The sequence below is a fragment of the Cherax quadricarinatus genome, chromosome 10, assembly GCF_038502225.1.
Source record: "Cherax quadricarinatus isolate ZL_2023a chromosome 10, ASM3850222v1, whole genome shotgun sequence".
NCBI classification, from domain to species: Eukaryota; Metazoa; Arthropoda; class Malacostraca; order Decapoda; family Parastacidae; genus Cherax; species Cherax quadricarinatus.
In genome coordinates, this window is record NC_091301.1 from 12,071,077 (window position 1) to 12,097,179 (window position 26,103).

The 26,103-nt window shown below is 38.1% G+C and overlaps 1 protein-coding gene across 6 annotated transcripts in view; it reads left to right on the forward strand.

Annotated features, from left to right (window-relative positions):
• The window catches only part of sd (TEA domain transcription factor 1 homolog scalloped), a 469,086-nt gene that overhangs the window by 437,557 nt on the left and 5,426 nt on the right, over positions 1–26,103 (forward strand). For 5 of the 6 annotated variants that reach the window (XM_053775571.2, XM_053775572.2, XM_053775573.2 and 2 more), the window contains 2 exons: positions 13,428–13,490; positions 16,936–17,102. In XM_053775571.2, coding sequence (XP_053631546.1) covers positions 13,428–13,490; positions 16,936–17,102 — 230 coding nt within the window. Of the gene's footprint in view, positions 1–13,427; positions 13,491–16,935; positions 17,103–24,290; positions 24,379–26,103 lie in introns of all 6 variants that reach the window. The other variant, XM_053775577.2, reaches the window with a different exon arrangement.

Genomic DNA, 26,103 nt, shown 5'->3' on the forward strand with positions numbered 1-26,103 from the left:
AATAAATGGGATTAAATCTGGAGTATCTGAGAGAGTTAGAGCAAAGGAAGGGGTAGCAGTAATGTTGAATGATCAGTTATGGAAGGAGAAAAGAGAATATGGATGTGTAAATGCAAGAATTATGTGGATTAAAGTAAAGGTTGGATGCGAGAAGTGGGTCATAATAAGCGTGTATGCACCTGGAGAAGAGAGGAATGCAGAGGAGAGAGAGAGATTTTGGGAGATGTTAAGTGAATGTATAGGAGCCCTTGAACTTTTAGAGAGGGTGTGGTAGGTAAGTTTGGGGTGCCAGGTGTAAATGATAATGGGAGCCCTTTGATTGAACTTTGTATAGAAAGGGATTTAGTTATAGGTAATACATATTTTAAGAAAAAGAGGATAAATAAGTATACAAGATATGATGTAGGGCGAAATGACAGTAGTTTGTTGGATTATGTATTGATAGATAAAAGACTGTTGAGTAGACTTCAGGATGTACATGTTTATAGAGGGGCCACAGATATATCAGATCACTTTCTAGTTGTAGCTACACTGAGAGTAAAAGGTAGATGGGATACAAGGAGAATAGAAGCATCAGGGAAGAGAGAGGTGAAGGTTTATAAACTAAAAGAGGAGGCAGTTAGGGAAAGATATAAACAGCTATTGGAGGATAGATGGGCTAATGAGAGCATAGGCAATGGGGTCGAAGAGGTATGGGGTAGGTTTAAAAATGTAGTGTTAGAGTGTTCAGCAGAAGTTTGTGGTTACAGGAAAGTGGGTGCGGGAGGAAAGAGGAGCGATTGGTGGAATGATGATGTAAAGAGAGTAGTAAGGGAGAAAAAGTTAGCATATGAGAAGTTTTTACAAAGTAGAAGTGATGCAAGGAGGGAAGAGTATATGGAGAAAAAGAGAGAGGTTAAGAGAGTGGTGAAGCAATGTAAAACGAGAGCAAATGAGAGAGTGGGTGAGATGTTATCAACAAATTTTGTTGAAAATAAGAAAAAGTTTTGGAGTGAGATTAACAAGTTAAGGAAGCCTAGAGAACAAATGGATTTGTCAGTTAAAAATAGGAGAGGAGAGTTATTAAATGGAGAGTTAGAGGTATTGGGAAGATGGAGGGAATATTTTGAGGAATTGTTAAATGTTGATGAAGATAGGGAAGCTGTGATTTCGTGTATAGGGCAAGGAGGAATAACATCTTGTAGGAGTGAGGAAGAGCCAGTTGTGAGTGTGGGGGAAGTTCGTGAGGCAGTAGGTAAAATGAAAGGGGGTAAGGCAGCCGAGATTGATAGGATAAAGATAGAAATGTTAAAAGCATTTGGGGATATAGTTTTGGAGTGGTTGGTGCAATTATTTAATAAATGTATGGAAGAGGGTAAGGTACCTAGGGATTGGCAGAGAGCATGCATAGTTCCTTTGTATAAAGGCAAAGGGGACAAAAGAGAGTGCAAAAATTATAGGGGGATAAGTCTGTTGAGTATACCTGGTAAAGTGTATGGTAGAGTTATTATTGAAAGAATTAAAAGTAAGACTGAGAATAGGATAGCAGACGAACAAGGAGGCTTTAGGAAAGGTAGGGGTTGTGTGGACCAGGTGTTTACAGTGAAACATATAAGTGAACAGTATTTAGATAAGGCTAAAGAGGTCTTTGTGGCATTTATGGATTTGGAAAAGGCGTATGACAGGGTGGATAGGGGGGCAATGTGGCAGATGTTGCAGGTGTATGGTGTATGAGGTAGGTTACTGAAAGCAGTGAAGAGTTTTTACGAGGATAGTGAGGCTCAAGTTAGAGTACATAGGAAAGAGGGAAATTATTTCCCAGTAAAAGTAGGCCTTAGACAGGGATGTGTGATGTCACCGTGGTTGTTTAATATATTTATAGATGGGGTTGCAAGAGAAGTAAATGCGAGGGTCTTGACAAGAGGCATGGAGTTAAAAGATAAGGAATCACACATAAAGTGGGAGTTGTCACAGTTGCTCTTTACCTGGAGAGAGTTCCGGGGGTCAACACCCCCGCGGCCCGGTCTGTGACCAGGCCTCCTGGTGGATCAGAGCCTGATCAACCAGGCTGTTGCTGCTGGCTGCACGCAAACCAACGTACGAGCCACAGCCCAGCTGGTCCTGAACCGACTTTAGGTGCTTGTCCAGTGCCAGCTTGAAGACTGCCAGGGGTCTGTTGGTAATCCCCCTTATGTATGCTGGGAGGCAGTTGAACAGTCTCGGGCCCCTGACACTTATTGTATGGTCTCTTAATGTGCTAGTGACACCCCTGCTTTTCATTGGGGGGATGTTGCATCGTCTGCCAAGTTTGCTTTCGTAGTGAGTGATTTTCGTGTGCAAGTTCGGTACTAGTCCCTCTAGGATTTTCCAGGTGTATATAATCATGTATCTCTCCCGCCTGCATTCCAGGGAATACAGGTTCAGGAACCTCAAGCGCTTCCAGTGCCATGAAGGTTCTCTGTACATTTTCTAGGTCAGCAATTTCACCTGCCTTGAAATGTGCTGTTAGTGTGCAGCAATATTCCAGCCTAGATAGAACAAGTGACCTGAAGAGTGTCATCATGGGCTTGGCCTCCCTAGTTTTGAAGGTTCTCATTATCCATCCTGTCATTTTTCTAGCAGATGCGATTGATACAATGTTATGGTCCTTGAAGGTGAGATCCTCCGACATGATCACTCCCAGGTCTTTGACGTTGGTGTTTCGCTCTATTTTGTGGCCAGAATTTGTTTTGTACTCTGATGAAGATTTAATTTCCTCGTGTTTACCATATCTGAGTAATTGAAATTTCTCATCGTTGAACTTCATATTGTTTTCTGCAGCCCACTGAAAGATTCGGTTGATGTCCGCCTTGCAGTGTCTGCAATGGAAGACACTGTCATGCAGATTCGGGTGTCATCTGCTGATGACACTGTGCTCTTGGGAGATTCTGAAGAGAAGTTGCAGAGATTGGTGGATGAATTTGGTAGGGTGTGCAAAAGAAGAAAATTAAAAGTGAATACAGGAAAGAGTAAGGTTATGAGGATAACAAAAATATTAGGTGATGAAAGATTGGATATCAGATTGGAGGGAGAGAGTATGGAGGAGGTGAATGTATTCAGATATTTGGGAGTGGACGTGTCAGCGGATGGGTCTATGAAGGATGAGGTGAATCATAGAATTGATGAGGGGAAAAGGGTGAGTGGTGCACTTAGGAGTCTGTGGAGACAAAGAACTTTGTCCTTGGAGGCAAAGTGGGGAATGTATGAGAGTATAGTTTTACCAACACTCTTATATGGGTGTGAAGCATGGGTGATGAATGTTGCAGCGAGGAGAAGGCTGGAGGCAGTGGAGATGTCATGTCTGAGAGCAATGTGTGGTGTGAATATAATGCAGAGAATTCGTAGTTTGGAAGTTAGGAGGAGGTGCGGGATTACCAAAACTGTTGTCCAGAGGGCTGAAAAAGGGTTGTTGAGGTGGTTCGGACATGTAGAGAGAATGGAGCGAAACAGAGTGACTTCAAGAGTGTATCAGTCTGTAGTGGAAGGAAGGCGGGGTAGGGGTCGGCCTAGGAAAGGTTGGAGGGAGGGGGTAAAGGAGGTTTTGTGTGCGAGGGGCTTGGACTTCCAGCAGGCGTGCGTGAGCGTGTTTGATAGGAGTGAATGGAGACGAATGGTTTTTAATACTTGACGTGCTGTTGGAGTGCGAGCAAAGTAACATTTATGAAGGGGTTCAGGGAAACCGGCAGGCCGGACTTGAGTCCTGGAGATGGGAAGTACAGTGCCTGCACTCTGAAGGAAGGGTGTTAATGTTGCAGTTTAAAAACTGTAGTGTAAAGCACCCTTCTGGCAAGACAGTGATGGAGTGAATGATGGTGAAAGTTTTTCTTTTTCGGGCCACCCTGCCTTGGTGGGAATCGGCCAGTGTGATAATAAAAAATAAAAAAATAATAGAGCTGGTTTCCTATATTCTGTTTAATACAATACAGCCTTTCCTCACTTAGCGGCGTACTCATTTACTGATGCCTTGGACTTATGATGGGCTCTTTGACCAGTATTTATACCTAAATAATGTACAGATCTCCCTCAACATTCGAATTTTCCACTTTCATGGGCTTCGAATGTTTCCGAATTCCCACCCACCCAACCTATTTAAAATATGTCATTACATATCTTGGGAATTGTGGCAGTGACAGAGTTTTTGGAGATAGGACAAGATAGTTCTTCAATATGACACTAATATCAACTCTACAGCTTATTTATCTATCATATTTCATCTAATATGACAAAGATACAATATTAATAACATAGAAACATGACATATACAGTACTCTAGAATGAATAAAATATGTCATTAAGTACGTAAGGAATTGTGGCGGTGGCAGAGTTTGTTTGGAGATAGGACAAGATAGTCCTTCAATATGACACTGATATCAACTCTATGGCTTATTTATCTATCACAATTCATCTAATACTATGACATAATAAACAATATTAATAACATAGAAATACAGGTCCTCCATCACAAATCCGGCATCATTGGGACCTGTAGTGTGCCGGATTACTGAGTTTGCCGGATTAGGTTAGGATACACTTAATAAAATTAACCAACTTGACTTACACAGTTCATTGAACATCGGCAAAAATCGAACATTTCCGCTACTTTGAGCTCAATTTCAAGGTACTTTTCATCATGAAAGCAATCAAAATCATGTCTATTTCTGTAATATATCTTCCATTCTATCAAATGAGTCCAAAAAAATGAGAATACAACCATAAAAAACCATACGAAAATATACTGCAGAGGCGGCTAATGGCTGAGAAGCTAACTCCCTTATTTATCATCCGTCTTTTTTATTTTTGTTGTACGTTAAGAAGCATCTTTCCATCATGCATTGCCCAAGTTTCAATGAGAGAGCCCAACAAATAACCGAGAAAAAAAAATATTTACCAAAAATCATATATGGCAAGCCCAAGCCAGGTACTGGAAATAAGTCACTTTGTCTGACTTTTCTGGGTTATCCTAGGTTCTCTATACATACACTGCTATGTATGATAGTCTATGTAACTGTATTTGTGTATACCTGAATAAACTTATTTACTTCTAGTCTGTCAACTAAGTACAAGAAACCGCCCATTCACTTATTTCAACTACCCAATAAAGTGGTCAGAAATTGGCAATTTGACCGATTTCACACAAATTTCAACAGATGCCAATTTCAAAATAGGATCCAGAATAAACAATGCAAACATTCCTGGCACTAAAATAACATTTTCTCTGTTCATTAGTCACAGCTCCAGGCCCCTCTTATATTACTCTTGCTTTTCATTTGGAATTTTTTATTCACAAAAAAATAGAAGATTTACTGTTATGCAGACTGCTGCATTATTGTAATAATTGTATAAATAATGTCAAGCCATTCGTGACTCCGTACTGGAATTTAGACTGGCAGGTGGACAGGTATTGGACGGTGACATCATTTGTTTACTCTTGAGCTTCACTAAAGAATAGAACATTTTCGCTACTGTGAGCGCAATTTCAAGGTACTTTTTGTCATGAAAGCAATCAAAGTCATATCTATTTCTGTAATATATCTTTCATTCTATCAAATGAGACCGAAAAAATGAGAATATAACCATAACAACCATACAAAAATATACCGCTCAGCGGCTGCTAATGGCCGAGAAGTGAACTCCGCTATTTATGGTCTGATTTCTTTCATTTTGGGTGTACGTGAAGAAGTATCTTTCCATCATACATTGCCCAAGTTTAAATAAGATAACCCAATAAACAACTGAGAAAATAATAATAATATAATAAAAATAATAATAATAATATCTTTATTTACTACACGTACATGTACAAGGTATACAGGCCTAGCTGACATCAGTGACATACTACTGTAAAGAAAGCCGCTTGTTATGCAGAGTATTTCAAGAAAATTAGGTCATTGTCCCAGGATAACACCCACACTAGTCGACTAACACCCAGGTACCCATTTACTGATGGGTAAACATAGACAACAGGTGTAAAGAAACATGCCTAATGTTTCTACCCTGGCTGGGAATCGAATATTTACCAAAAATCATATATGGCTAACCCAAGCCAGGTACTAAAAATAAGCCATGTTGACTTTTTTTGGGTTATCCTAGGTTCTCTACACATATGCTGCTATGTGTGATATTCTATAGAGAGAAAATAACTTTTTTGTTTCAGGTTTATGGTGCAGTATGAGTGTATATCACAGTTAACCCTGTGTATGCCCCGTTTTCTCTAATATAAGCCCCCAAGACAGGGATAGGAGAATGGTATTTGTATACCATATATCCTCTTCATACCTCCGCCAACTGCTCGGTGTTATGCCAAATATTATTCATTCTGGAGTATTTAACGTGTTTTATGTTATTTATATTGTTTCTTATGTCATATTAGATCAATTGTGATAGGAAAATAAGTTGTAGTGTTGATATTAGCGTAATAATAAAGTATATTCTCCTGCATCATGAGGCTGAGTTCATGGCAACTGACAGTGGCTTCAAAGCCACCTTATCTTTAAGTAAGTAAGTAAGTAAGTTTATTCAGGTATACACAAATAGAGTTACATAGAATTATCATACATAGCATAAGTGTAGAGAACCTAGGATAACCCAAAAAAGTCAGACAGATAATGGATAATGTACTGTGTAGGTGCTTTACATAATGAGAAGCATTTCTTTTATTCATTGGAATCATGGCTAGGGCTAAAAGTAAGCAGGTTAAAACAATAAATGGGGAAAGAGAAATTGGAATGACTTAAGCAGCAAGTAGCGCCACCAAACCGTACCAGCAGGTTGGTATGGCGACCCTGGAAATTTGAAATTATGCTAGCCAAAATTAGTGCCGAATAACTGAAGGAACCGAATAACCGATTGCCGGATTTGTGATGGCGGATCTGTATATAATCTAGAATGAATAAAATACATCATTATGTCACGAGTGTTGCTGTGTTGTTGTTGTTGGGTGTATAAGGGCCAAAGGGACATAGTGGTGGTGGAGGCAGCAGCAGGGGTGGTAGAGGCTAGAGTCGGCGGTGTTGCCAGTCGCCCTATATAACTCCAACAACATTGGAGGAGTTAGGTTTGTGTTATCCTTTTTCTATCGATTAATTGCTTAACTTACTTGCTACACTGTTAATGCTACACTTTATCGCTGGCTGGCATGCTGCTTTAGTATTGTACATATCGTAGAATCACTGAAGAAGGTACATTCACCCTTCTCTCTTCCTCCTCCACTTTGGTACTCTGCTACAAGTTCTTTCTTGAATTCTATAGTTTTTCTCACCTTTACCAAAGGGCTGGCACTAGTACAATATTTTACGATGTTTTCATGTGTTTTATGATTGTTCATGGTTCAATAGGTTAAACTAAGTACAGTGGACCCCCGCATAACGATTACCTCCGAATGCGACCAATTATGTAAGTGTATTTATGTAAGTGCATTTGTACGTGTATGTTTGGGGGTCTGAAATGGACTAATCTACTTCACAATATTTCTTATGGGAACAAATTCGGTCAGTACTGGCACCTGAACATACTTCTGGAGTGAAAAAATATCGTTAACCGGGGGTCCACTGTACATGCTATTATTATATTTCCCCACAATATATTAGAGTTAGAGCTAAAGAAGGAGTAGCAATAATGTTGAAGGATAAGCTATAGCAGGAAAAGAGGGAGTATAAATGTATTCAAGGATTATGTGGAGTAAAATAAAGGTTGGATGTGAAAAGTGGGTTATAGTAAGCATATATGCACCTGGAGAAGAGAGAAGTGTAGAGGAGAGAGAGAGAGATTTTGGGAAATGTTGAGTGAATGCGTGGGGAGTTTTGAACCAAGTGTGAGAGTACTTGTGGTTGGGGATTTCATTGCTAAAGTGGGTAAAAATGTTGTGGAGGGAGTAGTAGGTAAATTTGGGGTGCCAGGGGTAAATGAAAATGGGGAGCCTTTAATTGAGCTATGTGTAGAAAGAGGTTTGGTAATAAGTAATACATATTTTATGAAAAAGAGGATAAATAAATATACAAGGTATGATATAGCACGTAATGAAAGTAGTTTGTTAGATTATGTATTGGTTGATAAAAGGTTGATGGGTAGGTTCCAGGATGTACATGTTTATAGAGGGGCAACTGATATATCGGATCATTATTTGGTTGTAGCTACAGTTAGAGTAAGAGGTAGATGGGACAAGAGGAAAATGGCAACAACAAGTAAGAGAGGTGAAAGTGTATAAATTAAGGGAGGAGGAAGTTCGGGTGAGATATAAGCAACTATTGGCAGAAAGGTGGGCTAGTGCAAGTATGAGTAGTGGGTGTGGGTTGAAGAGGGTTGGAATAGTTTTAAAAATGCAGTATTAGAATGTGGGACAGAAGTTTGTGATTATAGGAGGGTGGGTGCAGGAGGAAAGAGGAGTGATTGGTGGAATGATGAAGTAAAGGGTGTGATAAAAGAGAAAAAAGTAGCTTATGAGAGGCTTTTACAAAGTAGAAGTGTTATAAGAAGAGCAGAGTATATGGAGAGTACAAGAAAGGTGAAGAGAGTGGTGAGAGAGTGCAAAAGAAGAGCAGATGATAGAGTGGGAGAGGCACTGTCAAGAAATTTTAATGAAAATAAGAAAACATTTTGGAGTGAGTGAAACAAGTTAAGAAACCCTAAGGAACAAATGGATTAGTCAGTTAAAAAACAGAATAGGGGAGTTAGTAGATGGGGAGATAGAGGTATTGGGTAGATGGCGGGAATATTTTGAGGAACTTTTAAATGTTGACGAAGAAAGGGAGGCAGTAATTTCATGCATTAGCCAGGGAGGTATACCATCTTTTAGGAGTGAGGAAGAGCAGGATGTGACAGTGTAGGGGAGGTGCGTGAGGCATTATGTAGAATGAAAGGGGGTAAAGCAGCTGGAACTGACGGGATCATGACAGAAATGTTAAAAGCAGGGGGGAATATAGTGTTAAATTGGTTGGTATTTTTGTTTAATAATTGTATGAAAGAGGGAAGGTACCTAGGGATTGGCAGAGAGCATGTATAGTTCCTTTATATAAAGGGAAGGGGGACAAAAGGGATTGTAAAAATTATAGAGGAATTAGTTTACTGAGTATACCAGGAAAAGTGTATGGTACGGTTATTATTGAAAGAATTAGAGGCAAGACAGAATGTAGGATTGCGGATGAGCAAGGAGGTTTTAGAGTGGGTAGGGGATGTGTAGATCAAGTATTTACATTGAAGCATATATGTGAACAGTATTTAGATAAAGGTAAGGAAGTTTTCATTGCATTTATGGATTTAGAAAAGGCATATGATATTTATTTTATTTATTTATTTTATGTCTTTGCAAATAGTACATTGAGATTTTGTATTTACAATAGCAGGTTGCAATGCAAAGAGAGCCTCTATTATGCCTAGGCATTATGGGCCGACTTAACATTATTGACTTACAGACTACTTAACACTAAGGATTATATCATAGTTGTACAGTAGGATTAGTAATTATTTCATAGTTGTACAGTAGATTATTTATAAGTGAGTCTAATTCATATAAGACAAAAGATATATTCATATTTTCAATGTGGCAGATGTTGCAGGTATATGGAATAGGTGGTAAGTTACTAAATGCTGCAAAGAGCTTTTATGAGGATAGTGAGGCTCAGGTTAGGGTGTGTAGAAGAGAGGGAGACTACTTCCCAGTAAAAGTAGGTCTTAGACAGGGATGTGTAATGTCACCATGGTTGTTCAATATATTTATAGATAAGGTTGTAAAAGAAGTAAATGCTAGGGTGTTCGGGAGAGGGGTGGGGTTAAATTATGAGGAATCAAATACAAAATGGGAATTGACACAGTTACTTTTTGCTGATGATACTGTGCTTATGGGAGATTCTAAAGAAAAATTGCAAAGGTTAGTGGATGAGTTTGGGAGTGTGTGTAAAGGTAGAAAGTTGAAAGTGAACATAGAAAAGAGTAAGGTGATGAGGGTATCAAATGATTTAGATAAAGAAAAATTGGATATCAAATTGGAGAGGAGTATGAAAGAAGTGAATGTTTTCAGATATTTGGGAGTTATGTGTCAGCGGAAGGATTTATGAAGGATGAGGTTAATCATAGAATTGATGAAGGAAAAAAGGTGAGTGGTGCGTTGAGGTATATGTGGAGACAAAAAACGTTACTTATGGAGGCAATAGAAGGGAATGTATGAAAGTCAAGTGGTACCAACACTCTTATATGGGTGTGAATCTTGGACTGTAAATGCTGCAGCAAGGAGACGGTTGGAGGCAGTGGAGATGTCCTGTCTAAGGGCAGTGTGTGGTGTAAATATTATGCAGAAAATTCAGAGTGTGGAAATTAGGAGAAGGTGTGGAGTTAATAAAAGTATTAGTCAGAGGGCTGAAGAGGGGTTGTTTGAGGTGGTTTGGTTCATTTAGAGAGAGTGGATCAAAGTAGAATGACATGGAAAGCGTATAAATCTGTAGGGGAAGGAAGACGGGGTAGGGATTGTCCTCAAAAAGGTTGGAGGGAGAGGGTAAAGGAGGTTTTGTGGGAGAGGGGCTTGGACTTCCAGCAAGCGTGCATGAGCGTGTTAGATAGGAGTGAATGGAGACGAATGGTATGTGGGACCTGATGAGCTGTTGGAGTGTGAGCAGGGTAATATTTAATGAAGGGAATCAGGGAAACTGGTTATTTTTATATAGCCGGACTTGAGTCCTGGAAATGGGAAGTATAATGCCTGCACTTTAAAGGAGGGATTTGGGATATTGGCAGTTTGGAGGGGTATGTTGTGTATCTTTATACGTATATGCGTCTAAACTGTTGTATTCTGAGCACCTCTGCAAAAACAGTGATTATACACAAATAACCCGCACATAAAAGACAGAAGCTTACGACGACGTTTCGGTCCGACTTGGACCATTGACAAAGTCACACTAACAGAGGTGGAGCAGGACGGCTATATATAGGCAGGAAGAGGTCTTTCTCTCTCCTGTCTCGTGTTTCTGTTCCTTCTTTATTTTATTTCACCACTTCCCCTTTCACGCACCTCGGTGCGCTTGCTCTCCCTCTGTGGGTTTCTAGCTCTCTTGCAGTGCTCCCCTTCCTTTGTATTTGACTGGCTCGTCTTCCTTATTTCCCACTTATACCACTACCACTACTACTACCTCTTCTTCTTCTACTACATCTACTGATGAAATTAGACACATGTGCGGCGTCTGGTTGTCTTTGTTGTGGACGTTTCGCCATCCAGTGGCTGGCTGGATGGCGAAACGTCTACGGTGGGGATGCCCAGGTGTTGTGCATGTGTCATTTCATCCTGTCGGTATTATATACAATTCTTGTACTACTACTACTACTACTACTACTACCACTACTACTACCTCCACCTCTTCCTGCCTATATATAGCCGTCCTGCTCCACCTCTGTTAGTGTGACTTTGTCAATGGTCCAAGTCGGACCGAAACGTCGTCGTAAGCTTCTGTCTTTTATGTGCGGGTTATTTGTGTATCGTTCCAGTCACGGTATTGTGCCTTTTTGTTATTTACAGTGATTATGCGTGAGTGAGGTGAAAGTGTTGAGTGATGAAAGTATTTTATTTTTGGGGATTTTCTTTATTTTTGGGTCACCCTGCTTCGGTGGAAGACGGCCGACTTGTTAAAAGAAAAAAATATTTGTACACCAAACATTTGCGATTTTTTAACATTCACGAGGTTCTTGATCCCCTAACCGTCGCGAATGTGGAGGGAGACCTGTATATTAAAGCTGATTTCCTCTATTCTGTTTATTGCAGTATACAGTACACTACTGTATAAACATTTAAAAATATACTAGAAATGTTATAAATGGTGTAAAGGTGACAGTAAAACAATATCAAAGATGGTTGACACAAACCTACTACCATTATAGTATGCTCCTCACTTAGCATTGAATTCGTTTAACGACGTGATCTTAGGAACAGAACTCCGTCGTTAAGTGAGGAGAGGCTGTATACAGTACACTACTGTATAAACATTTAAAAATATACCAGAAATGTTATGAATGGTGCAAAGGTAATGTTAAAATAATATCAAATGTGGTTGACCAAACCCACTACCATTATAGTATGCTTCTTACTTAGCAATGAATTCATTTACCGATGTGATCTTTGGGATGGAACTCTGTCATTAAGTGAGGAGAGACTGTAATGCTAATGGCAGCACTATGTGAATCACTTGTGCTTTCTCACTTGGAATGCTGCTCAGTGTTAACAGCACTGCTCAGAGCTGGGAAACATAAGTGTGTGTTACAATAAAGAGAGCATATAATAAAACATTTAAACTACTGGGAACAGCTCAAAGAACTGGAAATGTAATCTCTGGAAAGAAGGCGAAAGAGAGAGAGAGCGTGATATGCAATAATGTACACTTGTAAGATACTGGGAGGCCTAGTCCCAAATCTGCACACTACCATAACACATTGGAGTGAGAGATATGGGAGGAAGTGTAAAATATAACTACTGAAAAGCAAGAGAGCCATGGGTACCATAAAAGAACACTATCAATATCTGTGGTCCCCAACCTTTCAACTTACTGCCAGCAGGTATTGGAAATATTGCTGGAACCAGTATAGAGGTCTTCAAGAGGAAACTAGATCACTACCTCCTTGGTGTGCTAGATCAGCCAGGCTGTGATATATATGTGGGATGGCAGGCCACTAACAGCAACAGCCTAGTCGGCCAGGTAATCACAAAGGAGACCTGGCCCAGGGTCTGACCGCAAGAGTATGCAAATTATAAATCTTTGTACGTTCATACCACATTACGTTTGGTTCATTGTAAAACAATTTCACCTTTTTCTGCTGAGCACCATGCTTTGGAATACTACATTCATATTTATTATTCTGGAATAACAGAGCATTACATCTTACCTCAATTTAATCTTTCATGAATACCATAGCTAAATAATTAATAAAGACCTATTTTCATTTATCACCATGTGGATTTTTTTTTTTTTACAGTACAGTAGAACCCCCATATCCACTGATTCTGTATCCAGAGTTTCAGTTATCCACGGTTTACTATGGCCCAAAAATACCTTTTAATTTTGCATGATACTGGCCCCAAAGCACAAAAGTAAGAAAAGCTGGCAGTTCTTCAAAGCCTAAGAGAAGCCGTGAAGTGCTTCCCAGCATAATTTATCAACTAAACTTTGTAATAGGTTTGTACAGGACTTTTATATAGGGTTTACTACTATCTGCGGTCTCAGTATCCATGGCAAGTCCTTGGAACGTATGACCCGCAGGTACGGGGTCATATTGTAATTACTTTTCATTTAGTTTGTATATACACTTACAAATAATGTGGTATTGAGTCATCTTACAATGAACCGGCTTTGTTGATTAATTCAGCCATTTTAAATTTTAAAACAAATTAATCACTACAGAATAGTTTTGTATTCGACCAATGAAATCTTCTTTTCCAGTATCAGAAGCATCTATTCGTACACATAGGTGGGCCAACAACGTATGCAGATCCTATATTAGAGGTGAGTTAATATGCGTGTTTATGTAATTTATTGACCATTCACAAGAAAATTGTCAGTAACATGAAAGCAAAAACTTTGTTAAATGCTAGATAGAACCCTCATCACTTTCCTTCTTTCATAAAAGGGAAAGTGATAAGATCTTCCAGCAAAATTTATCACACTGTTCTATTATTACTTCTATTATTGTTTATACGTTGGGTACATTGTTTTTCCTGGCAACTTCAACTGAAAAGATAAGTGAGGAAAATTTTTTGATTTATTCCATTCCCATTGTAATAGGTACTGGTATGTCTTAAAAAAGAAAAATTAGGATAAGCAGTTGACTCTGGTAAACTTTTTGGTAAAAATAAAGTATGAATATTTAAAAATATTAGTTTTATTGATTCATTTAACAAATAAAATTGGTAGTTGTAACATAAAATATTTCACTTACCACGGTAAAAATAATTCAATGAAATCATTCTTGAATTACAGGAAAAATGACCATTTCCTTCGCTGTAAAATTTTGGTTTACTCTGAAGATTTTTGCAATAATTTTCTAAATTGATAGAGGGGCAAAGTTTTTCAGTCTTTCCTGACCTTGAGAATTTCTTGATGAAGTTTTAATTCTCTTTAAAGCAAAGAGCTTGTGCTTTTCACATGCAGTAATTACTGGAACCATTAAAATAAATTCACAAAGGCTAGTTACTACACTGAAAACCTTTTCTAAGTTATTCACTTTTATAAAGTTCAAAATTTCTGTAATAGTTTGAGGGTTTCACTTAGGTCAACAGCTCTATGCTGTAATTTCAGTAACAAAAAATACGTGATGCACAACTTGGAACCAAACATAAGGTTTCCTTTCAAACATAAGTGTCATTATCATTGCATGTTGATGTATGCTGTTCTTTTAATCACCAAAAAACAAGCTCTTTAAACTCTTTTCTTAAACCCACAGAATGAAGGTAAATGTAAAAGCACAATGAATCTTCATAAATCCAGATTTTTTAATCTGTTATTAAGATAGTATCAAGCCACATTTCTGAGGCGCTGTTGGCAATGATCAGGAGGGATAGTAGCAAGAGAGGAATAAGGGGGAGTATGCTATGCTTTTGCTGTTCAAATCTTTAGTGAAAGGATTTCTCAGTGATGAATATTTTTGAGGGAAAATTCCAGCATTTGAATACCATTAACAGCATCCTGTTTTAATCAGAATCCTATTTACATAGATTTTGGAAAAATGGGGTAAAATTATTTAGGTATGTCATATTTTTATTGTATGTCTTGCAGTGGCATACCATTTTACCTTGCAAGAGGTTGAAGTTGATGCTGCACATCTAATGTTGCTTATTCCAGGGACAGATTTTCAAGCGATGAATGCTTCTTTCTAACAAGCTTCATTTTTAAGTTCACTAATGCATCAGTAACAAAAATGTAGAATGCTGTGTAAAATTAAATTATATATTAACTAAACAAACATATTTTAATTTTGAAGGGAAGAATTTTTTATAGGGTAAGCAGTATTTGCTTTGCTTCTTATGAATACATGCCACTGATAGAGGTTTGTATCTGTATATGTGCTGTGATGGGGTGCATTTTTATAGAAGAAAGCTAATTTGCAAAACCACATACATTGGATTTTTTTTTTGCTTGTTTTTTTATATTTTTTACATGTGTCAACCTTGCATCAACTCTACTTTTATCTGTTTATTTTTTAATCACACCAGCTGTCTCCCATCAAGGTAGGGTGACCCCAAAAAAGAAGAAACACACTCATTATCACTCACTCTATCACTGTCTTGCTGGAGGTATGCTGACAGGTCAGATGCTCCTCAAAACTGCTATATCCCTACCCCACCAGAGTGCAGACATTGTACTTCCCACCTTCAGGACTCAGGTCCAGCTAACTGGTTTTTCTGAATCCCTTCATAAATATTACCATGTTCATACTCCAACAACATATCAAGTCATAAAAAATACTTGCCTCCACTCCTCTCTAATATGCTCATACATGCCTGTTGGATGTCCAGGTACCTTATATACAAAACCTCCTTTACCCTCTCCCTCCAGTCATTCCAAGGATGACTTCTAATTCTCCTTCCCTCCTCAACAGATTTGTACACTCTCCAAGTCATTGTATTTTCCTCATCCTCTCTAAATATCCAAACCTCCTCAATAACCTCTCCTCAGCCCTCTGGATATTTTTAGTAACCCTGTATCTCCTTCTAATCTCCAAACTATAAATTCTGTGCATAATATTCATACTACATATTGCCCTCAGATATGGCATCTCCAGCCTTCTCCTTGCTGCAACATTTAAAACTCATGCTTCACACCCATATAAGTGTGTTGGCATTACTATACATTATACTCTGTCATTACCATTGAACACAAACATAAGATAGTATACAGTATATGTATAGTATCTGGTGTAATATTGTTACTCTATCACTATCCTTAAATAATTCAGTTAATTTCACGTATTTGAACACTTTTTTCCTTATTTCAACTTGACTCTGACTCGCTTCCAGTGTGCAGATAGTAAGAGTAATAATTTTTTAGTTTCACCAACTCAGGTTTAGTTCCACTACATTTATATTCATTGTAGAACATTACACCATTACTACTCTTCAGCCTTGTGTATACTATAACAATCAATTATTACAATCAAAATTAAGTGCTAAATCCAGTATACTATGACAGATTAATGAAACAATATTAATTTATTTATTCTCGAAGTGTCTTGCAAGCTATATGTGTCTGATATGTGTCTGCTAAACAAAAAACATTGACATGTAGGGCAATGAGCAAGCTGTGACCCAGGTTATCCCTTGCCACACAGCTATAAACCTGCAGCTTGTAAATACACAGCCATCATAGCCTGACTGATCAGGCACATCCTATAGAAAATTATCCAGATTCCTCTTGAAAACTTTTATCTTTATTTTAGAAATTTTACTTATATCGGCTGGTAGAAGGTTGAAGTCTTGGATCATGGAGCAGTGAGGATGTATTTTTGGTTTTAATTTTTTAATGAATTTATACTAGTAGTAAATAATCTCTGCATATTTTCCAACTTGGGCATCTTGCCCATGTTGAAAGATGAGGGCAAAACAGTATTTTTAAACAAGACTGCACAAGCATATAGAAAGACACCATCATTTGCCTGGCTGATGTGTAGTACACAGTTTTCTCTACATAAGCAAGTAAAATAGCTAGCACCACCTCTCCTTTTTAAACCTTTGCCTGTATCTCTGTTGTCTGAGACACACACTGCCATCTATCAAGTATTAAAAACTTCCCTTGATTTTGTTAATGTTACAGTACTCTTAAAAATTATTTAATTATACACCTACACTATACAGTATATGTTGACAGGTAAGTTTCTTGGAATATTTTTCATTATTATTTTGCTAGAGAAAGAATATGGTATTATGCAAGTCACTGAAGTTAATGTTTGTTTCAGGCGGTTGACATTCGACAAATCTACGACAAGTTTCCCGAAAAGAAAGGTGGCCTAAAGGAACTTTATGACAAGGGACCTCAAAATGCATTCTTCCTTGTTAAATTCTGGGCTGACCTAAATGTTAACATCCAAGATGAGTCTGGGACATTCTATGGTGTCACAAGCCAGTGAGTAATCTTGGTAGCTTTATATAAAAGTGATTGCACTATAGGTTACCTCAAATTTGTGGTAAGCACAAACTAATACTGAGCACACCATTTCCTTAGCTGAGTGTATACCCTGTAAGGAATGAATGCCATAGGGTGCTAGGCAGGCAGTTCTAGAGATGGTCTGATGCTTTTCCAATCACTCCATTTTTGCTTCATATTTTTTCATTCATTACACAGTTTCTTTCATCCCAAGACTTTAGTGGCCTTGCATGCTACATAATATCACTGCATGGAGTTACTAGCATTGATGAGATGAGAAAGTTGATAAGAAGGAAGCTCATAGCTGTTTATAATAAGCATCTCATCACAAACATAGCAAATGGGATGAATTTAGATAGAAGTATTTTTAGAATTTAGAGGAATACTTGATATGAATGAAGTGCCAGAAAAGTTTGTTGCATTAGCAAGCTTTGGGCGCTTTAGTAGAGACTTACATTAGCACCAAAAAGAAATCAGAGTTACCCAGTTTTTAAGAACCATCAGTAGTAAGTCTGTTAGATTTAAGGCATATCGATTGCATGAGATTCATTAAGAGCAGAAATAGAACCTTTAACATTTGCAACCACCAGCTACCTACCTTTTTCACATCTAGTTTGACATGAGTTAATATTGTGTATTCAGTGTTAAGTGATGAACTGCTTGCAGTTACAGGTTCAGAGTTATACTCATCCTGTCCCATCTTAAGAGTGTATGCCTTTGACTGGTTTCAAGAGTTTTCCCTGCTTCTGCAGCTTGGGCCAGGCTTGTCTAGTGTTATCTGGTCAACCAGGCTGTTGCTGTTGGTGGCCCTCTGGCCCATATATCCATCACAGTCTCCAGTGGTTACAGCACTCGCTACCTCCTCTTTTATCCCATTTTTAAATGTATCAACCATTTTCCAGCAAGGCAGGGCAGCCCAAAGAAGAAAACACATTGACCATTACTTGCACCCAAACTTTCTTCTGGAAATTTCAAAGACTTTCTAAGCTGTGGCACCGTATTCTCGTCAACAAAACTTTAAATCTGGCTAACTGGTTTTCCTGATTCCTTTCATATATATCATCTTGCTCACACTCAAACAACTCATCAGATACAAAAAACAGCACTGTTTTTTGTATCACTCCATTTTAATGTGCTTAAACATGCCAGCTGGATACTCATATTTCTACGTATTTCTCAAACCTTCCAACAATTTCTCAGATGTCCTCTTCACATTTTTTCATCCAGCTAGTTTGTACACTCTCTTGATTAAAAACTGTGTTCCATCCTTCATTAATGAAAAACTAATCTCTATAATCCCTTTATTACTCTTTGAATTAATACCTTTCATACCACCACATCATCTACCATCTTCATTCCTTATTTTTTGCATAATATTCGCATTACACAGTGTTCTCAGTCATGTCATTTCATTTGCCTCCAACTTTCACCCATACAAGAGCATTGTCATCACTATACAGTAGGGCCCCACTTATATGGCAGGTTAGGTTCCAGGCTACTGCCAGAAAGCAGACATCACCGGAAAGCAGAACACCATTTTTTTCCACTTATAAATGCATATACTACATGTAAATGCTGTAAATGCCAGATAACAAGTTTACACTAACATATATTAAGTTAGCAATAGAACTAGGCATTAAAAATAATAAAAAGTAAAATACACACATAGTACACTCATTATTTACCTCAAAATATTTGTACTCTTAATGTAGGGCAAAAGGTGAGTAGCATTTACTACAATAAGTTAGATGTGGTAGCCCTCCTGGCCACCCCACCCACATATAATATACTATGATGATGCTTAAAGCTCCATAGAGTGATAAAATGCATATACAGTACACTCATTACTACTTTAAAATATTTGTGAAAGGTGAAAAGTATTTATTTGTTGAAAGTCGTAGGGTAGTGTAGAGAAACTAGCCTGGCCACCCCACCCTCTATGTAAACAAACAGACGATGCATCTGGTTATGGTTCATAAACATTCATACAAACCCCTTACATTCTGTACAACTTGTCTCCACAGTAGTACAGTAGAATAAATAAAGACCAACACTTCCATTCTCATGTAATTTTTAGAAGGAATGATGCTCTGACAAATTATTATTATTCTTCTTTCTTTCAACACACCGGCCGTATCCCACCGAGGCGGGGTGGCCCAAAAGGAAAAACGAAAGTTTCTCCTTTTACATTTAGTAATATATACAGGAGAAGAGGTTACTAGCCCCTTGCTCCCGGCATTTTAGTTGCCTCTTACAACACGCATGGCTTACGGAGGAAGAATTCTGTTCCACTTCCCCATGGAGATAAGAGGAAATAAACAAGAATAAGAACTAGAAAGAAAATAGAAGAAAACCCAGAGGGGTGTGTATATATGTGCTTGTACATGTATGTGTAGTGTGACCTAAGTGTAAGTAGAAGTAGCAAGACGTACCTGAAATCTTGCATGTTCATGAGACAGAAAAAAGGACACCAGCAATCCTACCATCATGTAAAACAATTACAGGCTTTCGTTTTACACTCACTTGGCAGGACGGTAGTACCTCCCTGGGCGGTTGCTGTCTACCAACCTACTACCTTGATTATTATTATTATTATTACAAATTATTATTGCAAATTATTATTACAAATTATTATTATAATCATAATAAAGAAGAAGCACTAAACCCACAAGGGTTGTGAACTACTATATATAGAGTGAAGGCATACAAAAGGAATATTGTATTTATCTACAGTTATCCCCCAGTGTTTGACTAGAGAAAACGTAATTTTCCGACACTCCTACAAAGCTGCTTTGTAAACAAATCTCATATTTATGTTCAATTTTTATTCTCTGGGTATATGTATAATGTTTATATGCTATGTAATGTGTTTCTTATATAATTTTGAAGAAAATATTGTAGATGGATTAATGAAAATGTCAATATTAACGTAAAATAAGACATTTAATGTGCTCAAGAGAGAGTATTACTATGGCATCATGAGTAGAAAGGCTCTTAGTGATTTTAATGTGTACCTGCATGCCATCATAGTATATAAGTATATTTAGGTACAGGTACACATAAGCATAATTATCAGAGTATGTACACAAAATATGCAATAACTTTAAAACACTTGAAATTGTGGAAAGTTTCCAGACATAATAGATGTGCTCATGGAGAATGTAAACAAACCAGGTGTGGCGCACTGTATTTGAAAGACCCTTGCCGTATAGCATAATTTGAAATCGCCGTATTAGCGAAATGCTGTAAGGCGAAAAGCCATAAAGCGGGGCCCCACTGTACTCTGACACATTTTTTGCATCCATTTACAAACCTCTTTCCATAGATTCCTTAACATTTCTGCCATGCAAATTCCCTCATCAATTCTGTGACTTACCTTGTCTTCCATAGATCCATCTTTCTACAGATCTACTTTCAGATACCTAAATACAATTACTTCTCCATACTACTTCCTTCTGATCTGATGTTCAAGATTTCATCTTGTTCTAGATTTTGTCTTGCTCTAATTACTTCTTTTTGTGTTCACTTTCAACTTCCTTTTTTTGTGTACTTACTCTTTACCATCCTTTCCACCTACACACTCCCTATCACTGTATATGTTGCATAAATGCAACATATACAGTACTAAAGTTTCATTCCATTATCTAAAGTATATTGCACATTAATATGCTTCAGTGCAAACACTTGGTGCACATATCCCCATGTCTTTATAAATCCACTTTGTTGTTCCATAATTCTTGGTTGTCTATCCCCTAACCCTTTCAATAACACTCATACCATACATTACCCATTATACTCAACAAACTTATTCCTCTATAATTCTTACACTTCCTCTTGATGCCTTTTTTCTTACACATAAGAACTATGCTTGCTTTGTGCCAATTATTTGGTACTTCTTCTATCATACAATAAAAAAAAGTCACTAGTTCAAAACTTTATCCTCACCAGGCTTCAGAATGTCTGCCTTAATTCCATCCATCCCTGCTGCTTGCTTGTTGCCTCAGCTACTTTATTTCCTCCATACTCGCTTCCTACTCTTCCTTCCTAACAAATCTTTTTCTTCCCTGCTCTGTGCATAAAATCTATGCTGCTTTGTAATTATTTACATTAACAATTTGTAAGAGGTTCTCTCTCTCTTTAATACTTCTACTTCTTTATCCATCGTATCACTACTCTCACTCGTAATTGATAAATCCATTTGCTTTCTTTGTTTTCTGACTTATTTCTCTCTCTCCCCAAAACTATATTTCTTCTTCTTTCAACAAACCGGCCGTATCCCACTGAGGCAGGGTGGCCCAAAAAGAAAAACCAAAGTTTCTCTTTTTAAATTTAGTAATTTATACAGAAGGGGTTACTAGCCCCTTGCTCCTGGCATTTTAGTCGCCTCTTGAGGGGAGACATGATCGAAGTGTATAAGTGGAAGATAGGTATTAATAAAGGGGATATTAATGTCTTGAGGATATCTCTCCAAGAGAGAACCCGCAGTAATGGATTTAAATTAGATAAGTTTAAATTTAGAAAGGACATAGGAAAGTATTGGTTTGGAAATAGGGTAGTTGATGAACGGAACAGTCTACCTAGTTGGGTTATTGAGGCTACGACTTTGGGTAGTTTCAAATTTAGGTTGGATAAATACATGAGTGAGAGGGGTTGGATTTGAGTGGGACTTGCACATCAGAGCTTATTTCTTGGGTAGCATTGAAAATTGGGTTGGGCAAATGTTTTGTTAGTGGGATGAATTGTAAAGGACCTGCCTAGTATGGGCCAACAGGCCTGCTGCAGTGTTCCTCCTTTCTTATGTTCTTATGTTAACACGCATGGCTTACGGAGGAAAAATTCTGTTCCACTTCCTCATGGAGATAAGAGGAAATAAACAAGAACAAGAACTAGAAAGAAAATAGCAGAAAACCCAGAGGGGTGTGTGTGTATATATATGCTTGTACATGTATGTGTAGTGTGACCTAAGTGTAAGTAGAAGTAGCAAGATGTACCTGTAATCTTGTATATTTATGAGACAGACAAAAGACACCAGCAATCCTACCATCATGTAAAACAATTACAGGCTTTCGTTTCACACTCACTTGGCAGGACAGTAGTACCCCCCCTGGGTGGCTGCTGTCTACCAACCTACTACCTTCGAAACTATATTTCTTCTTTCAACATACCAGCCGTATCCCACCGAGGTGGGGTGGCCCAAAAGAAAAAACTGAAGTTTCTCCTTTTAAATTTAGTAATATATACAGGAGAAGGGGTTACTAGCCCCTTGCTCCCGGCATTTTAGTCGCCTCTTACGACACGCATGGCTTACAGAGGAAGAATTCTGTTCCACTTCCCCATGGAGATAAGAGGAAATAAACAAGAACAAGAATTAGAAAGAAAATAGAAGAAAACCCAGAGGGGTGTGTATATATATGCTTGTACATGTATGTGTAGTGTGACCTAAGTGTAAGTAGAAGTAGCAAGACTTACCTGTAATCTTGCATATTTATGAGACAGACAAAAGACACCAGCAATCCTACCATCATGTAAAACAATTACAGGCTTTCGTTTCACACTCACTTGGCAGGACAGTAGTACCCCCCCTGGGTGGCTGCTGTCTACCAACCTACTACCTTCGAAACTATATTTATCATCACCAAAATTTACTAATAATGACTCTCCCATTCTTGTATTTCTTATCCACTCCTTCGAAACACTTTTAACCTCTCTCCTCTTCTCCATATATTCCCCCTTTCTTACCATGTATCAGTTTTACACAATCAGAAACCTTTGATATGCTAACTTTTTTCTCCCACCCATTTTTTTTACCATGTCATTCTAGCAATCATTCCTCCTCTGTCTTGCACCCATCTTCTTATAACCACAAACATCTGCTGCAAACTTCAGCCTTGCATTATTAAATCTGTTCAGTACTACTTAAACCTCATCACTTTTACTGTAACCAAGAGTTATACCTATAATTTGTCACCTGAGCAGTTACTTTATTGTGTATCCCATGTTCATCCTGTGTGTAGTACCCAGTAACACACGAATCTACTTACAGATGTCATAATGGGGTTTTGTCAGATCCCACTGGGCATAGTTGCTTACCTCTTAAAGAAAATACAGCTATTTAATATATTACAGTTATATTACATAACTACATGGAAGCTACCTAATGTGATACGTGGATACAATCTCCAGAAAAATTCATGTATCTTACGATTACCTCTGCAGACATTGGTAATTTACAGTCTCTTCAAATAGTTTATTCATCTAGCCAGTACAAAATGTGAATACACCTTCAAGATTTCAGATAGCTTATCATTAACAAGGAAGTAGTTTGCCATCTACAGGGGGTCTGCTTTTTCATTAACCATCTTCTTTATACATTGACTTTCAATTATCCTTTACCCACTGACACTATTTTTGTATCCCACTAAATAATGATTGGACATATCATTCACTCCCATTTATCCACTAATACATAGCAGACTTTTCTTATGCTTTTTATCATACATCATATACATATTTATTTTCTTGGAAATATGTATTCCTATTATAAAACCTCTTGCAAGACAACTCACTCATAGGCCACCCATTTACTTTGCTATTACAGTATTTCCTACTATACTTTCTCTGACAATGATTATTTTCTCATTTGACTCAAAGTTCCCAAAACATTTACTTAATACCTCCCAAAATTCTCTCTTCTACACCATCTCTTGCTTCCAAGTGCATAAACACTTATTACACATGTGCTTCTTTCCATAATTGTTCATTCACTGCACCATAATTGCAATGCCTTATTTGTGGCCCTGACAAGTTCAAGATATTTCATCATCAAAGATTTATTCATTGCCTTGGATGCTAAGTTACTTTATTTTTAGGTTAGCTTTAAATAAGTTAATGAGAACAAGCACAGCCTTGGTGCTATAATGCAATTACCTATTTGTAACTACAGGAGTGAAGTTCTTATTGCCCCATCTTTCGCAATTAGGTTACCATAATTTTTTTTTTTTTTTTAAATTTCACAGATTGTAGCACTTACTACTTCTTTTTAAAAGTCTTTCCATTAAAGAACAAAAAGGCATTGTTCTATAACTCTGCAAAGAAAAACTTTCTAGTATGCTTTTTGAAGCTCTTCTTTCTTAGTTTATACAGCAGTTATGGTCTCTTGTTACACAGAATGACTCTGATGTTCGAGAACCGGGATGGAGGAGCTGAGCGAATGCTGGCCTGTTGTCGGGACTGCCAGAGTCGAGTTCCCTAAAAGGTGACTCCAGTGGGCAATTGCTTTGTGAATGGTTTTTAATTCTTTCCAGTTCACATGGAAAGGAAGTTGATGAGGCCACCATTTCCAAGTTGATGAGGCATCTGCCATCAGAACATATGTGGGATATAAATTCATTGGAAATGATTCCTGAATCACCCACAAAAGTAGAGCTCTGCAGAATAGAAATTGGTAGAGGAATTTTCCTGTCCCTATGGAGAGCTGAAGAACTCTGATTCATTGTTGTCACTACTTCAGACCGAATTTATTTCATCTTCCAATGGGTCATGTGTGAAGTAGAGTGAAATTCTTGAATCTGACCTAATTCATAATTGCTTTGATGGAATTGAGAGATGACAGCTGGTTGTCATCCCTGTCCTGGGGAGAGATGAGGGGTACTGAGATTATATGCAAGGAAAGTTGCAGGAATCCCCACATTGTAGTTGAAAGTGAAGGGTTGTAACTCTTCTGCAATCCCTAAAATTGTGCTTGTATAACTCGTGAACTCAAAGGCCAGGAAGTCACTGTCACACATGTAGGAATGTCCCTGAGGTGAGCTCCCTGTATCAGCTGGGAGCACATGGAATAGTGACCTTTTTCAAAGATGGCGAGAGAAGCTAATGGCTAATTCTCAGTTGGTCCTAAAATATCACTAATAATATCTGAAGAAAATCACACTGGTCCTAGCTAAAGAGTGCCACTAGTACATTGGCAAATAAGGTGTGAGATATGCTTGCTCTGCTTCCAAAACAGGACTTGTGGACAAACCATGCTATGCTTTTAAATAAAATGTCTTATTTCTATTCACCAGGCTAGGGATTTAATAAAACATGGTGTGAAATTCATCAATCTTTACTGAATAAAAACATACTGTACAAATATATTTAGTCTACCTGATACATCTATCACTCCATTTAACTATTGTAAAATCTAACATTGGACTATTCACAGAAAACAGGTCACATAAAAATCTTTGGATTTGCACAAGTATCAAGGTGTGCACCCCTTTTCCTTGGATCAAACCTGAATGCCTCCCATTTCCCAGGTGCTGTATGATCCTTACAGGATGAGCACCCCCCTCTTAACTATAATAATAATAAAGGTGTGCAACTTGCTAGCACACGACCCAACAGCCATGCAGTGCATGTGTGCAGATACCATCTAGTCAGAGTACAAAATAAAGTTTGTAGATGAATGGTTCAGAGAACCGACATGTTGATAAATTAGACACATGTGCAACTCTTGGGTATCTTTATTGAGGAAACGTTTCGCCACACAGTGGCTTCATCAGTCCATACGTAGGAGAAACTTGAAGAACAGGAGGAGAATGAGGTAATCAGTCCCTCAACCTTGAGTCGATGTGTTCAGTCCATCAATCTTGAATGGAATACGGCATATGAGCTGAGAAGCAGCTTATAAACCGTATGGCAGGAGAGGTGCAGCAGTCGTAGGTGGTGTCACATTTGTTCAATGTGGAAGTAGGTCGTGCCCAAGAATTAGGCAAGCGAAGAATTCCTAAGTATTAAGATCCCAAGAAGTTGCAGTGTCTGACAAGTTTGTAGATGAATGGTTCAGAGAACCGACATGCAACTTCTTGGGATCTTAATACTTAGGAATTCTTCGCTTGCCTAATTCTTGGGCACGACCTACTTCCACAATGAACAAATGTGACACCACCTATGACTGCTGCACCTATCCTGCCATACGGTTTATATGCCGTATTCCATT